The sequence below is a fragment of the Camelus bactrianus genome, chromosome 5 (genome assembly GCF_048773025.1).
Source record: "Camelus bactrianus isolate YW-2024 breed Bactrian camel chromosome 5, ASM4877302v1, whole genome shotgun sequence".
NCBI classification, from domain to species: Eukaryota; Metazoa; Chordata; class Mammalia; order Artiodactyla; family Camelidae; genus Camelus; species Camelus bactrianus.
The window spans coordinates 94906270-94921633 of record NC_133543.1 but is presented as its reverse complement, the minus strand read 5'-3'; the positions used below and the strand labels follow the sequence as shown (position 1 = coordinate 94921633).

The 15364-nt window shown below is 46.8% G+C and overlaps 2 protein-coding genes across 6 annotated transcripts in view; one reads left to right on the top strand and one right to left on the bottom strand.

Moving 5' to 3' along the window:
* Window positions 1–5164, top strand: part of COL4A4 (collagen type IV alpha 4 chain) — a 121081-nt gene extending 115917 nt beyond the window's left edge. For both annotated transcript variants that reach the window (XM_074364408.1, XM_074364409.1), the window contains one exon: window positions 298–5164. In XM_074364408.1, the coding sequence (XP_074220509.1) occupies window positions 298–561 (264 nt within the window). In that variant the 3' untranslated portion in view covers window positions 562–5164. The remainder of the gene's footprint in view (window positions 1–297) is intronic.
* A 2833-nt stretch (window positions 5165–7997) lies between these two features.
* The window catches only part of RHBDD1 (rhomboid domain containing 1), a 112992-nt gene continuing 105625 nt past the window's right edge, over window positions 7998–15364 (bottom strand). For 3 of the 4 annotated variants that reach the window (XR_012507190.1, XM_074364405.1, XM_074364406.1), the window contains one exon: window positions 7998–11770. Coding sequence is in view for 3 of the 4 variants with exons in the window: in XM_074364405.1 (XP_074220506.1) it covers window positions 11658–11770 (113 nt within the window). In the remaining variant the exon portion in view is untranslated. Of the gene's footprint in view, window positions 11771–14442; window positions 14560–15364 lie in introns of those variants that run through there. The other variant, XM_074364407.1, reaches the window with a different exon arrangement.

Sequence of the window (15364 nt, the reverse complement as noted above, 5' to 3'; positions counted from 1 at the left end):
ATTCATTTTCATATTCTTTTTCACCGTAAGCTACTATAAGATATCGAATACAGTTTTCAGTTTTATCACTTCGGTAGAATTTAGAAGATGGAGTTGCTTCATCTCTCAGTGCTGGTGGTTTCATTCTGCGTGCACCCCCTGCACATCTCCTGGCCTCCTTCCCTAAGCTGAGCATAGCTGCTGCTTCCTGGAATAATTTTTAGGAGGGATGTCCAGTCCAGCCCAGGCCTGTCACTGAATGGGCCTGGGGTTGTCTGCGGGTGTCTGAGCCCTAATCCTCTCTTGTCGTCCGGGCAGCACACAGGAGCTGGGGACCAAGGAGGCGGGCAGGCCCTCATGTCACCTGGCAGCTGCCTGGAGGACTTCAGAGCCGCGCCGTTCCTTGAATGCCAAGGCCGGCAGGGAACTTGCCACTTTTTTGCAAATAAGTACAGCTTCTGGCTGACGACGGTGAAACCTGATTTGCAGTTTTCCTCGGCACCATCACCAGACACCTTGAAAGAAGGCCAGGCCCAGCGCCAGAAAATCAGCAGGTGCCAAGTCTGTGTGAAGCAGAGCTAGACGCCCGCAGGTCACCGTCAGGTGGTCAGGAGACACTTCCAACTTCCTAGGGGGCTAAGGCGTCCTGGGCTGTGCTAAGAGATTCAATGGTGCTCATCTTGGACCCCCGTTCCCGCTGTTCCTTCTGTTTCGAGGTGGTTACTCCCACAGTGCTGTGTTTCCTTCCTCTGTTCAGGATAGACTGAGCAAGTGTACACGTGTGGGTTTGTCTGTACCGGCCAATCCCGATGAAATCCAGATATTCTTATTTTATTGGATGGTGGAAACGCTGGCTTTATTTAAAAGTATGCTAATTCAGGGGAAGGCTCAGAGATGATAAAGGCCACGTTACAAATTACATTACTGCAAACTCATTCATTGGTTAATAGCAACTCAAACAATTGAAGTCAATTACTCTATATAATACATTGGGCTTCTGGATGGATTTTACAGGAAAAAAATAAATAGGCCAACAAATGAAACTAGAAAGTAGAGATTTCCTACGTTTCAAAACGATTGCCTCCGTAATCTATTTTTCCATGCACTTTAAATAATTGTAAAACCATGACCCAAGGAAATTAAAAAAAAAAAAATCCACACAGCCAGCCTTAACAGTTCATTTCAAAGCAGAATGATTCATTATGCCAGGAAGGACCACGGTCGCTGTATCCCAGAGATGCGACATTAGCATAAAGCACATCACAGATGAACATAAAACATTATGTTCTCTTCTGCATTTTTCAGAGGATAGAAATGCCTACTTGGGCAACCCTTTGGAAAAGTAGCAATTATGGAAAAAATATGTTCAATAAGGGATTAAGAGCCTAAAAGCTATTAATGAATATTAAGGCAGTGATTCACAAAAATGGACTCCCCACTGCAGTGAACTTCCAAACAGAGCGCTTTTCCCCAGTCGGGGTCTGGCTTGTCCGCTGAGCGTGCATGTGTGCTAATGGGATGGAAGCCACACGGGGCTCACTCAGGCGGTGATGTTCACACAAAGCATCTCCCCCGGAGTGCCCACAGAGCTGCCTCACCTCCCGCAACGGACACTTTCCCTCCATCCACATAATGGCATCTCATATGGGGAAGTGACAGAGCTATCATTATGCACTTGGGAGAAAATTAAGGACCGACTTAATTAAACTTAGGTAAGAAGATTCATTTAAGTCATCGTCACCCCACCAGAAAGACCTGGCACTATTTTAAATGAAAGAAAGACAACTTACAATTTGAATTTCATGTTCCTGTTATTGGTCCTTTACAGGAGTATCCCGTTTTTCCAACCTGAAAAACATTCATGTATTTTATATCAGTATTAGACCAAGGCAGCAGTTTGACATTTGGCATCTTTTATAAAAGTTTAGAAGATACGTCAATTTACAATGAGTAGTTTTCTGTATTGCAAAGGATATGTTTTCTATTTTGCCAGGATTTCAGGGGTCTAATGCTAAAAATCAAAAGGCTTATTGGAAAAAGATTTTTAGGAAACTTGCCTTCCTCACTTTAAAAAGTGTTATTTTAGAGAAAACTAAAGAAATTTCTCATGAGAAAGTGACATTCATTTTAGTGCTTAGTTTCAGTGCACTCAAAAAATAATTAATACTTGATTAAAACTAGTTTATAAGAAATGTTTTTCTTGCCAAACATTGATTGAGACGGTGCTCTTACATGCAGAATATATTTCAAGTGAATCTTGCTCTGGGCTGCCCCTCAGAATGGCAATTTATTTTAAGTTTACTTTCTGGTAAAAAGAAAAAAAAAGTACATTTTAAGATGAAATATTTTCTTGATGTACCAGAATATTTCCTAGTTCATTTGACCTATTGATTAATTTTTAAGCTCTGCTAGGGCATGTTAAATATTTTTTGTACACCTGAAATTCAAGCCAATTTCAACCTTATTTATAATTACACTTTTTTGTTTCCAAAAGTTTTATCATAGATTACTCAAACACAAGCCTTCTAAAAATCCATCTGGGTCATTCATGAATTTGGTCTGAGAACAGTTCCTGGGAAGAGGTAAGGGGTGACTGATGGGCCATTGAGAAATACACCTTGCTTGCTATTTTAAACACTTTAAGTTTAGTGTTAGAATATTATCTTAACAAGCTAGCCAAATAAATTAAAAAAAAACAAACAACAGGCTGAATTAAGTGGGCAAGTTACTCCACAGTGAGTCTGGGATAGTGTATAAGACTGTTCAGAATCCTGGTATCACAAGGGCCCGCTCTAAATGCAGGACAAACGCTGCCTTTTGATTTTGAAAAATTATTTTAAATGGCCAAGAAAGCAACACAACAGAAAAAAATAGTAACTTGGCTTGGGGGACCACGTTATTTTAAGCTGTTATTTTCTTTACCTGCTTACATATCAATGTTCTTTGAAATATCATCTCTCTCTGATGGATGAACAAAACTTCAGAGTTGCTCTCCTAATCCATTACTGGTGATTAGCCTTAAAATTTCCTTCCCCCACGCCCCCTCCCCCAGCTGGTTGGTTGGAATGCCTCTGGATTGCCCAAAGGGGGTTGCTCTGGGTGGCGAGCTGAGGGACGGGATGTTTCTTCCGGGTTTGTATTCTCAGCGAGTGGAGCCCCATTCATATTCCCCAGATTCCCTCTCTCCTCTCAGACGCCTAGACCTAGACATCGGTCACCACTTCCTGTGGATTGCTCCCTCCTGCTGCCGCCTCACTGCACCTGTCTTAGCACAGCCTTTGTCTTTCGCCTCTGCTCTTGTAGTAGGCATCACCCAGCGGATGCTTCCAGCTTCAAATCCCCGTCTTCATTCTCTAAGATGCAGACTTGGTTTCGTTCTCTTTGGCTTCATGTCCTTCAGGGGCCGCACTGCCTCTGAAGCCCAGATGACTTCCGCTGGGGTGACAGTCCTGCGGGAACTGCCCGCAGCTTGCCCTCTGCTCATCACAGGGGCACGCTCCTGCCCGTGACTTTGCCCTGGTCTTTCTACCAGGGAAGTCGCTCCTCAGATAAGTTTACCCGGCAGACAGCTGCTTATCTTAGACAGAATGAGTTGGCAGGGAGGAGAGAGAGTGAAATTTCCCAAGGAGACGTGGCCTCCCTTCTGCTGCTCCCAGGCCCGGTCGTGGGCCTGTCCACCACCTCACGCTTGCCCCACTGCTCCTTCATTCTCTTGCTAAAATGTGAGCCCGCGAGGGCAGGGACCACGCTTTGCTCACCCCTGTATGCCCAGAGCCTACGCAGAGCTGAGCCCGTTGTTAACACTTAATTCTTTGTTCACTGACAATTCAGTAAGCGTCACTAGGCATTAGATGTTCAGCTCTGGGTCTAGGGTTCTCATCAACAACCTAATTACAAGGATAAACCGTTTCTTAGTTCACAATATTTTAACATGACAACCTATCTGCCCACCCACCACCTCCTCTTAGAACTATTGACGGAAAGCCAACTGATAAACTTTAACCGTCACCCTCTCCTGAAAAATAGCTTACTTCGCCATAAACTGAAATTTCAGAAATAAGATTTGAGAGACTTGACAATGAGACTGTTCACTGAACTGTGATGTGACTCAGTGTGTGCTGCCACCTTACCCCCTCACGATGGACAAGCGTCCCAGTGCACACTCACCTCAACTAAGTCTGTATACATGCTATTTGTGCTCAGGAAAACGGTCAACAGAATGGTCCACTAAAACTGGATTTTACCAAGGATTTTATTTTGAGCCTCTTAGAGATTATAATAAAGCAAGTCATTCTGTGTGTTCCAGGAAATTACATTAGCTTTGTGTTTCTGTCGGCTCCTCAGATTAATCTGATAGTTATGACTTTTATTTGGCGTGGCTGCAAGAGTAGTGGAAAGATGGGAACTTTAGAGTTGGCTGCACCCAAGTTTGAATCCAGCTCTGTTGCTTTCCAGCTGTGTTACCCTGGGTGAGTTACACCAACTCTCTGAGCCCCCTTTTCCACATTTACAAAGGGGACATCACACCTCCTCTTGCAATGAAAATTAAGTTCGATTATCTGTCTAGCACATAGCAGTCCGCATACATTTATCATGGTCACATCTTCTACTTAAAACAAGCCATTGCGTATGAAAGTATTTCTGGGGATTTTTTTACATAGGAGAATGACATAATGATTCTCACAGGGCGTATGAATTTACTGATTAGAATGATTTATACCAGGCCAATTCTTCATGACTTTGGGAGTGCTATTTTATTTCAGTTCTCAAAGTTACTGTACCACACACACACACAAAATCACAATTTCCTGCAGGGACATTATCAGGAAGTTCTGCAGGGAACAAAACAATTGACATTAAAAATCAGTGCTCTGCGATTGTCACCGTTATTATCTACCAAAGACTCTGCATAATGCGTTTTAAACTACCAAGTCTGGCTGCCACATCCATGTGAGATGCTTGAATTTTATGGTGCTTAAATATTTAATGATTCATAGGAAAACAATGTGAAATGTGTCTGATAAATTGTTTCCCTTTCTCTAACCTATGGTTGTAAAGTTAAAGGTTTTCAACATGTAAAATTTGCAGAATGCCTGGTCTGCTATTGACACTTAAATCTCTGTTGTATTACAATTTATAATATCACTTATTATATATAAAATTCTGTGATGACCTCCAAAAACAATGGTGTTTTATTTGGTGCGTTAATTTTCTTTCAAGCCAATACGGCCAACCTTGGGGCTGGCTTCGTGGGGACAGCGGGAAAGGTTATTACATGGTTGAAGTGTGATCTGCCGATGGGACAAGCATGGGCAGGGGGGTAGAAAATGACCCCCTTGGCTTAGAAAATGCATGGGATTCTGAGGCTCCAGGAAGCACTGTCCTGTACACAGTGATGGGGTGGGGGATGGATGTGAACCCGGGCCTCAGGGCTGGAGGGTCAGTAAAAACCACTGCTGAGTTGCGTGCACCGTGGGCACGGGGCTCATCCTGTGGGTCTTAGCTGTCTGTCCCATTAGTTAAAGGAGAAGGATACACCTGCTTTACAGGGTTACTATAAGAATTAAAAGTAAGCAATGTAAATGCAAAGAGATATAAAACAAAAGGTACTGTTACTGATACCCAGAGTAACCGAAGTGAGGGGTGAGGGGCAGTACATTCTCTGAGAGCCCACGTTGCTGAGCTGGGGATCGGTGCCGTGCAGAGCCTTGTGGAGTTATGTTTTTTAAGTAGGAGGGAATTTCAGTGGCATTTGGTCTAATCTCTCACTTGATAAATAATTACATTCAATTAACATTTCTTGAGCACCTACTATGTGATGGGAACTGTATGAACCTGGCTATCGGGACTCCCGTTAACCTCTCAACTATCCTATTTTACAGATGAGCAAACTGAGGTATGGAGAGAATGAGGAACTTGCTCAAGGTCACACAGCACCCAGTAGAACTTGAACCCTGGTCCGTCCGTTGCTGAAGAGTGTGTTTTACCCACTGCACAATTGCCTCCCACGAGGTTCCCCACTGGTGGACTGGTTAGAAAATAGAAGGTCCCATTTAGATGTCCCTCTGGGGCCCCAAACTGCTGCCATCACTCAAAGCCCGGTGCCACGGGGCCTCAGGCAGCCCACCCAGCTCTGATGACTGTCTCAAGCTGTTCTTGGAGTGAGGGTAGTGGGGAACACACGAGACCACAGTGATTCTGGGGGAGACCAGATCCATATGCCAGGCCTCCCAGGCCCTTGACGTACAAGGGCCACCACTCAGGGGAACAAGCCGGAGAAAGAAGAGTCTGGAGGTCTTACCTGGAGACTCAGGCACTGCGGCGCCAGCCCAGCTTAGCCGTTTCTGCTCTCCCACTTGCCAGCAACGCCCATCCTGGCTCGTCTCCTCAAAGACTATATACCCAGAGTTTATAATTTTACCAGCTGAAGATGAGATTCTCAGCCAGTAATCAACATTATCTGTTTGGAAAAAGTAGGGAAAGCTTTGCAATGAGGAGTAACCAGAGCTACTTCCTGCAGCTTCAGGCTGGCCCGCGGGCACTTGTGACAGGCATCTTGTTTGCAGAAGGAAGGTGGGTGTGCGGCTGCAGGGTTGTTTTCCTCAAACCCATTCCTCCTGCTGAGGTCCCTTCCTCTCTTCTCCACTCAGCCCAACGAACCAGCAGGGGACGCTGTTGAGCACCTGCTGCCAATCCTGCATCTCTGCCGTCACTGCTCTGAGTCTCCAGCTCTAAGCTGAAAATGGGAGGAGATGGGTTCTCCATCTGCCAGGATGGTTGTAGCAGTCTTAGCAGATAACTGATGATCATCTTGAAATGCCTTTGTGCATACTGAAATCTGAGACGCACTTTGGTGCCTACAAACTACCTGAGGCTAGTTTTTTTTTTCCCTTCTACATCCATGTTCTTATTTTTCCCCTGTGGTGAGACTAAGATTTATCCTTTCAGCAAATTTCAAGCAGACAATTCAGTATTATTACCATAGCCACCATGCTGTACATTAGATCCCCATAGCTTACTTGTCTTATAACTGAAAGCTTGTGTTCTGTGACCAGCATCTCCCCACCTCCCCCATCTGCTGGTAACCACCAGTCTCCTGTTTCTGTGAGTTTGACTTTTTCTTTTTAGATTCCACAAATAAGTGAGATCATACGGTATTTGTCTTTCTCCGTCTGGCTGCCCTTAGGGTCCAACCATGTTGTCACAAATGACGGGATTTCCTTCTTTCTCATGGCTGAATAATATCCCACTTTATACACACACACACCCCTCACATCTTTATCTGCTCATCCACATTTGGGATCTGCTAAAATGCAGAGTATGATTCATTCGGTCTGGAGGCAAGAGTCACTGTCCTTGTTTCTGTGTGCCCCAGATTCCAACAGCCTCTTTAAGCCACACAACACTACTGACTTTATTACACCATTCTCTTTCCAAGCAGCAATAGGTATAACCATTAAATTCAATGATTTCTATTAGCAGTGGTCCGGTTTTCCTTGATAAAAGTGTAATTCGTACGTTCACATTTGCCAGTTCATCTGAACATCTGAACAAGACGTCAAGATCACTCTCTTGCTGCCTCTAAATATCACAGAAGGGGAAAAAAAGGCTCGCACTGACACAGCAAATACATTCCTGCCAAAGTACAGTGGCCACATCTGGCAGTATCCACAGGGACTCCCCTGGTCATACCCTTTGGACGTCCTGGAATCTTCTTGAGTTTTGTGCACTTGGTTGGAGCAGTCATGGCGTGAGGCATGCCTCAGACAGACACAGGAGAAGGGAGGTCTCTCCCCACCATCTGGTGACCGTGCTGCCCCAGGAAGCCTTGAGAAAGGCCTGAATTTGTTTTGTTGCTATGGGCAAATGCTTTCCTTCAAGTGATTCTTTCCTGATCTGATTCAAGAACACACACACAGACATACACACACACACACACACAAAACCTCAACAGTATCAGTCAGCAGCAGGCACCTCTCTTCACATGTCCCACTGGTGATGGTATAAATGAGCGTCTGTTTCAGTGCACACGTGTTTATTGGTTTTGACGTTCCAGACATTCCAAAGCATTGTTCAAGGTACTATGAAGAGATGTACAGAAACACAGTCGTGGTCCCTGCCCTCGTGAAGCTTACAATCTAGAGAGAAAGCCCCCCCTCCCCTTGCCGGATAACCAGCAAGTCTAAGTGGGCCACAAGAGCTGAGAGCTCTGGGCTGAGGCGTCTGGGGGCAGGACGGGGAGGGTCTGGATGGGCCGAGAGAGAGGAAAAGGCTGTTTCATTTAAGTCGCAGGATCAGGAAACCCACAGCTTGGATGATGAGCCCAGTTAGCAGAAGCACAGTCTCTGTTACAGTCACAGGTCTTCTCAGGTCGGGAGGCTGGCTGGAGCCCCAGGGTTGAGGCTAAGGAGTCGGACCTTCATCCGTCGGCAACTTGAGAGACGGTAAAAGGTACCGAGACGGTGAGCGGCATCTCAAAAGTACATCTGGAAGACGAAGTGGCAGAGCTATCCAGAACTGGGTGAAGAGGCATTTTAAGTATTGAGCAGAGCAGTGAACCGAGAGATTTTAAGGTCCTTCTAAGCAGAATCTGTGATTCTAAAATGAAAGACCAGGGGAAAAAAAAAAAAAAAAGGAAATGACTGCAATGATCCATGGGAAGGGGAAGGAAGACAGGTTTTCTTGTTTTGTTTTTTTAAATGACTAACTGACTACAAGTCTTTACTGAATCTCTCGAGGGAAACGAGGACTGGGAAGGAGGAGCATCTGCCACTCTCTCCCTGTTTTGCTGTCCTTTGTGGGCGGTGGCTCTCATCCCTCCAGCTCACTTCTCAGGCAGCAGAATGTGTGTCAAATGCGTAGACTGAACCCAATCCTACAAAAACCAGCCATTTACTGTCTGAGCCTCCGCAGCAGGAAGCTTCAAGGACGGAGAAGCCTTGAACAATCATGTACCACTCTGGGACCACAGGCAATAAATACATTCAAGGTCATGAAGCAGAAGCAGTTTTAACCGCCCCCTCATCTTGGGAACCAAGGAAAGATTCTGAGTTAAGGGATCTCATAAGGTGACTGACCACAACCACAGTATGGGAACGAGCTGTGTAACAATCGGCAAATTACTATTAAGCCAAGAAACCAAATTTAAAACCAGCCCTAAATGCCTGTTCCCTATTTGAGATAATTAGTCAAATACACTGGCTTTCGTTTTGTCTTTCTGAACCCAATTCCAGTTTTCCGGCAAAACTTTGAAGACTCCTTATTGTAGGGGAAAAAAAAAAGACAGAAATTGAAAATAATAAGCATTGGTTACAGGCAAACCTATTAACTGAATAAAGTCGTTACAGTAATTCCCAGAACATGTTCATTGTTGTGGGAGTTAGCACACCTTCATTGTGCTAAGGTAACTGGTTTGTATTTATAACTAAAATGACCTTTCCCACATGTGTAGAGTTTGATGTCACACTCCATAAATAAAGAAGGTGTACATTATTACAGTTACACCATCCAAAATCCAATTCCAGCATCTTCATATCTGACAAGTAAAGCCAGGAGCTACTATGATTGGACTCAACAGCAGTAAAAAACATATACTTCTATATACAGTGGCTGGACTTTTAATGTGTTGGAAAAAAAACACTTTGATGAGAAACTAACATTTAATAATCCCTTACCAGAAGCCAGGAGCCAATCTTTGAGAGAGCAGGGTGGAAAGTGTAGTTAACAAGATACAAGCCTCGTCCCAGAGCCATTCACAATCCGTGCTCCTGTGCAGAAGGCACGTCTTTCTCTAGTTGTGCGCAAATAATAACGGGGAGATCTAAGTGTTATAGCAGAATCACCTTTCCAAGGTGCTATGAGAAGATGGCGTGCGAAAATGAGGTCACCCCCAACAGAGGTAATGGAAGTCAAAGTTGAAGGCTTTGGGAGAAAGGGGAATGACATTTAGCTTGAACAGATAAATTTCAACACGTTCGAAGGGACAAGACGCAGAGGTACGACTGACACTATAAATATGCTGAATGTAGCTTTATATCGATTACAAATTAACCAGAACAGCTCAGGTATCACCGTGCCAGCCGGCAGGTCAAAGTGCTCCCAGGTCAGGTGCTTTTCTTAGCTCATTTACATGCAAGAGGCGAAGCCTCTCCGGGATCAATTCCGATCAGGACCAGGATGTAAAGCTGCACAGTTGGTGTGTCTGAATTTGTCAAATGTATGCAAAGAGGACTAAGAAAGCAGTACCCGCCAAATGTTAACCTTGGGTACCTCGGAGTGGTGGGGATACAGGTGATTTTTACACTGTCCATGTATTTTTTTGTATTTCTGCTTATACTGTGATGGAGACACAACACTTATTAAGTCCATTTTCCTGATGATATTTTTCTTCTTTTCATATAAACTGGTTTTCCCATTGCAAAAGTAATACAAATACAAATACACACACACAATTTTTAAAAAAAGAGAGCAGTATAAAATTGTCAAAAATGGAAAGCAAAATCCTACATACTCTACCTTCCAAAATAACACCTGTTAACACGTGGGTATATTTCCTTCCAGATGTTTGATTTATGTATATAACAAGGTACATATATTACTTTCATAATCAGAAAATGATACAAATGCTAGATCAATCCAAATAGGAAGATCCTTTTCTGGATCAAACTCTCTTTAAACATAAATATCTCAGTGAATAAGACATTGGTGATATTTGACTTTTCCCTTTTATTCATAAAACACAAGCACCAGGAAACACCTTGAGTGACTTGGAGTCCGTAGGTTAGGGGAGTGTCTTGGGTGCTTGTGCAGGACAAATGGCTGGTACAGTGGTCAATTAAAAGGCACTTTTATGAGAAAAAAATACTTCCTCAGGAGGGATTTCGCAGTGACCAACCCGCTGGTCGCTCTCCTCTGCACGGGGCACCTGCGGCTGCTTTGCTGATTCGTTCAACACGAGTCCCATCTCTGGGAACAGATGTTGTCACTGGAGAGGCTGCTGTGAGCCCAAATTGTTGGTGCCCCCTGATACGTTGTGGAGTGAGTGGGTGGTCTCCCATCCGAGGTCTTACTCAAGTTTTTCCAGGAAAACACCCTGGGACGGCAGAGCAACGTAAGAGCCAAGCAGGTTCACTGCAGACACCGCCCAGACGTGGGGCCCCGGGGGCCGAGCCAAGGGAGACCAGAACAACACCCTGGGATGGAAGCCACATCTTGTGCCTGGAAGGTCACCATGGCAACGTGCCCAGAGGACCAGGGATGGCTCCCAGCGTCCTGCCAAGTCAAGCACTGAGCAGAAAGGGGGCCTGCTCTGCTGGGCTGGTGAACACAAGCCTCCCTGCGGAGGTCGTGGTCGTCAGAGACCCACACGGCAGGGGCATTGCTGAGCCGGCAGTGAGAGAAAGGAGTGCGGAACCCATCCCGACACGGAGAGGCTGACCTTCTGTCTGCGAGAGGGAACAAGGCAGGAGGAGGGCCACTCCCAGGGAGCTGTGAGCTGGATCCAACGAGCCTGGTTTCAAGACACAAACCACCTGTTTGTGAATCTAGACTCACAGTAGCCAGAGGATGACGGGCCGCGGAAGACATGAGCCACCTGGGAAGGTCGCGGTGGCCCCTGCTTTTGTTTAAAACTAAGTGGGGGCTTCAGGGCGATGATGACACAACTGGACCACATCTGCTCACGAGGCTGGGCCACCTCGCTGGCTGTCAAATCTGTGAAGCCGCCTTCTCCTCATTTCTTCTTCTGGTGAGAGACGGAACCCATAGGGCGGAGGGCTGCTTCTGCCGCTCCCTGGAGGGAGAAAGCACAGGGGAGAGTCAGGCGCTGCCCACCCACGGTTCCAGCACTTACAGGCACCGCCTCCTAGGATCCAAGGGGAAAAAGATGGCCTGGGTGTCGTCTTTACTTCAGTGTGAAACAGAAATACAACAAGCATGCTTCACCTTCAGCTGTCAGTACTACATTTCAACCTCAAGCCAACATTTTGAGCGAGGTCCAGTCCATGAAACTAATTTGACTTATTCTGAAACTTGACAGTCCTCCCATTTTTATGTTTTTCTTCCACCATGCTCCATAATTTGCATCATTTAATTTCCATAATGTCTCGAGGGCTGAGTTTATTCTGTTTAATGTCCAGAAATAACCTGTCATCGTCTATGACTTCCCTGCCGAGTGTGCTCACGGGTTTCTCCTGACGAGTCTCTGGGTTTCCTTTTTCCCTCCCTCTAACCTGCTGCCTCCGGCACCTCCCCAGCCGGCAGGAACCACGCCTGCCCGAAACATACAAGCACCTGTGTGGGTCACCATGGCCCACAGAGCAGGGGCTGCGTTACCAGAATGACCAACATCTGGGCAGGCAGACGAAACTGCAGGCATAATATTTGACAATCATATGAAGGACCATGGAAATCATTACTGGAAAGGGTGTCTTGGGGCTGCAAACGGATCACATACAATGATAGAAGCGTTTCAATCACTGCATAAAAAACACTCTTCCAGGCGCTAAGGGGGACAATAAAGGAAAGACCACAGGCAGTCTTTGACCTCAGGGAACCAGCGACCAAAATCTAACGAAAGAGCTTGCAACCCCTCCGTGGGGCGGCCACGCGGGGCATCGCTGATGGAGATGTGCAAACAGTAGTTCACTTTTCAGCGTGTGGACCAGGAAGACTGCACGTTTCCACTTCTGAGCCTCTGCTAACCCTGTCAGCTCACTCGGAAAGGGCTGCTCCCATCGCCTACACCCAGCACAAGTCCTGCTCATTTTCCAACACCCCAACCAAGCTGCACTGCCCTTTGGCCACCCCCAGTGAAACAGCTCTCTCCCAGCTCAACCTCCCCAGCTTCCAGCACCTTCCTCTCGGTGGTCCTCATGCAACATCACCACATCCCACCGGACGGGGCAGCCGTGGCTCACACTGCTGCACTCACCTGCTAGGGTCGCGAGCTCTTAAAGGGCAGGGTGTATTTCTGACACTTCTCTCCGCTCCGCAGTGCCTGACACAATCCCGAACACACAGGAACTTTCAAGAAACACAGGGGCTCGACCCAGCAGCATCGGCCTATGACTTCCAAAGGTACATCTTACAGCCAGTCAGCCAGCCAACGCTGCCCTCTGAGGTTCCGACACAGCTGGCTCTGGAAGCACTGGCCTAGCTGGTAAGGGTGGGTGGGCAAGGGGGCGGGAGCCCGGAGGGAGAACAGGTGGGCAGCTGACCCCTCCTGCTCCCTCTCCAAGCATGGCTTCTTGTCAGAGATGCTGACAGGTAACAGAGCGACATGGTGATGGTTAAGACTATGATGAAAAGATGTTAGAGAGAGCAGTGTGAAGCCGAGTCAGCTGGCTAAGCTGGAATTTCAGTTGTCAGACAATGAGGAAGTTTTTTAAAGTCCGTTAAAAGGGCCCCCCTTTTATGTGTTTGCTCCCCACTGTGATAGAGACCCCAACACTTACCCCCGCCTGGCTCTCCATTCCTTTTGAGACCACGAGGGAATTATCCCTCCTGAGACCCCTGTTAACACTTCCTGACCAGACCACCCCAAAGTGAACGGGGACGCTGAGTTCTTCACCCACTCCCGCTGGGTAAACTCCGCTTCAGGGGTTTTGATAAGTGAAGTATATGTCATTTAACCAACTTTCATTAAAGATGATGTTCAAACCTATGATCAAGCATGTAAGACTTCCACCACCAAGACTGTATGAATACTGTAGGATGAAAAGTCTGACTGGAGAGGGTTTTGGCCATATGTATCTGTAAAGGAATTTCTCTCTGTTCAAAGTGGTAAGTGCTCTGAAATTACAGAGAAGCTCATAAATCCAATCACCATTAGTTTATTGCTTAAAACTGCTTTCTACAAGGGGCTCCAAATCCTGCTTTCCCTTTCACAGCTGTTTTTAACAACAGGCCTGTTCTAAATTGAACTTAGGAGCTCGGGCCAGCGTGTGACACCCTGTCCCAGCTGGGCAGGGGACCGTGAGGCCAGGTAGTGGGGAGAGGCAGAAGCAAACTCAGCATGGCACTGTGACTCCAGGCCATGAGCCCCGAGCCCATGGAGGCACTCAGACTCCCAAAGGGGACCACAGTGTCCACAAGGAAACGCCTGTTCCACGAGGAGAAATGCAGGGAGGAGTCAGAGAGAGGCCGACTGTGAAGGTTCCAGCGGTTCAATTCTCCAAAGGCGAAGGCAGCCTGCTCAGAAGAAATGCCGCTGCTGAAGCAGGGAACTCACATCGAGAGAGGAACGGTCATCGCTCTGTCCCAAGAGCCTTTTAAGGTACCCTATTTCACTCAGCTTTGAGTCCCCATTTTACGACACCAGTTTTACAGATGAGGAAACTGAGGCTCGGAGAGTGTTAGGGACACACCCGAGGTCCCAAAGCTAGCGTGAGGGGAAGCAAATGCTCGAACCGAGCTCTCAGGACTATGATTCCAGCCCCCCTCCCCTTTCCCCCAGCCCCACATGGCCAACCCCCCAGACACGCTGAGAATATTAAGCATCACGTCATCTTGCTCTGCCTGATCCTCCTGCCAAACCTGAGAGGCCCTTGCTTCGTGGGTATGTGGGGCGCTCACTGCTACCTGAAATAGAAACAGAAGGAGAGCCAGTCTAAGCTGTCAACTCTACAGGACCCTCCTGTCATCACTGATGTGACCGCAAAGATCCCACACCGGTCCTTCAAGTCTACCGAGTCCTCGAGTGGTTCAGCTTTTTGCTTCCACTGGGATGGCCCTGGGCAGGACAACAAGACAACGACAACAACAATGCCCGAGTTGTATGTTTTATGGGGATTTTAAATCCTTTGGACTCAATGTTTCTGATAATGCCAAAGCCAGCCGACTGCCTGAAGAATGACTTACCGCTTCATTTCAGGCTGTGAACCCTACATTCTCCTTAATCGCAGTTCTTTTCTTGGCAAGTTTCCAAGTCTAAATGAATCTTTGGTATTTTTGAAGTCAACTGCGTACTTGACGTCAGCCACCCACCCGGCCTGTCGCATCTGTGCTTTGGGTCAGGGCCACACTGGGGACCAGGCCTCCCAGCTGCTGCACTCAGTCTCAGCTCTGCTTGGTCTTCCAATTCTCCAACTTCTCATTTATTTTTAAAAACCATTTCTGTACTTTCCGCATGTGTCACATGATCTGTCACTTCTCTCCTTGGCCTCCGGACCCTCCTCAGGCATTTCTCAAAGGGTCTTAGAAATGTGCTTTCAAGGTGCACTTAGGTTTTAGTAAGCACACAGAAAAGGATCTGGGCGCGCCTCAGCTGGGCGGGAAAAGGCTTAGAGGGCCCACGGGTGTAGCGGAAACTGTGCTGGCGCGGAAGTGGGAGATGCTTCCAGCCCTGCCTGGAACCAGAAGGGACAGCCCAGGCAATACTTGGGTT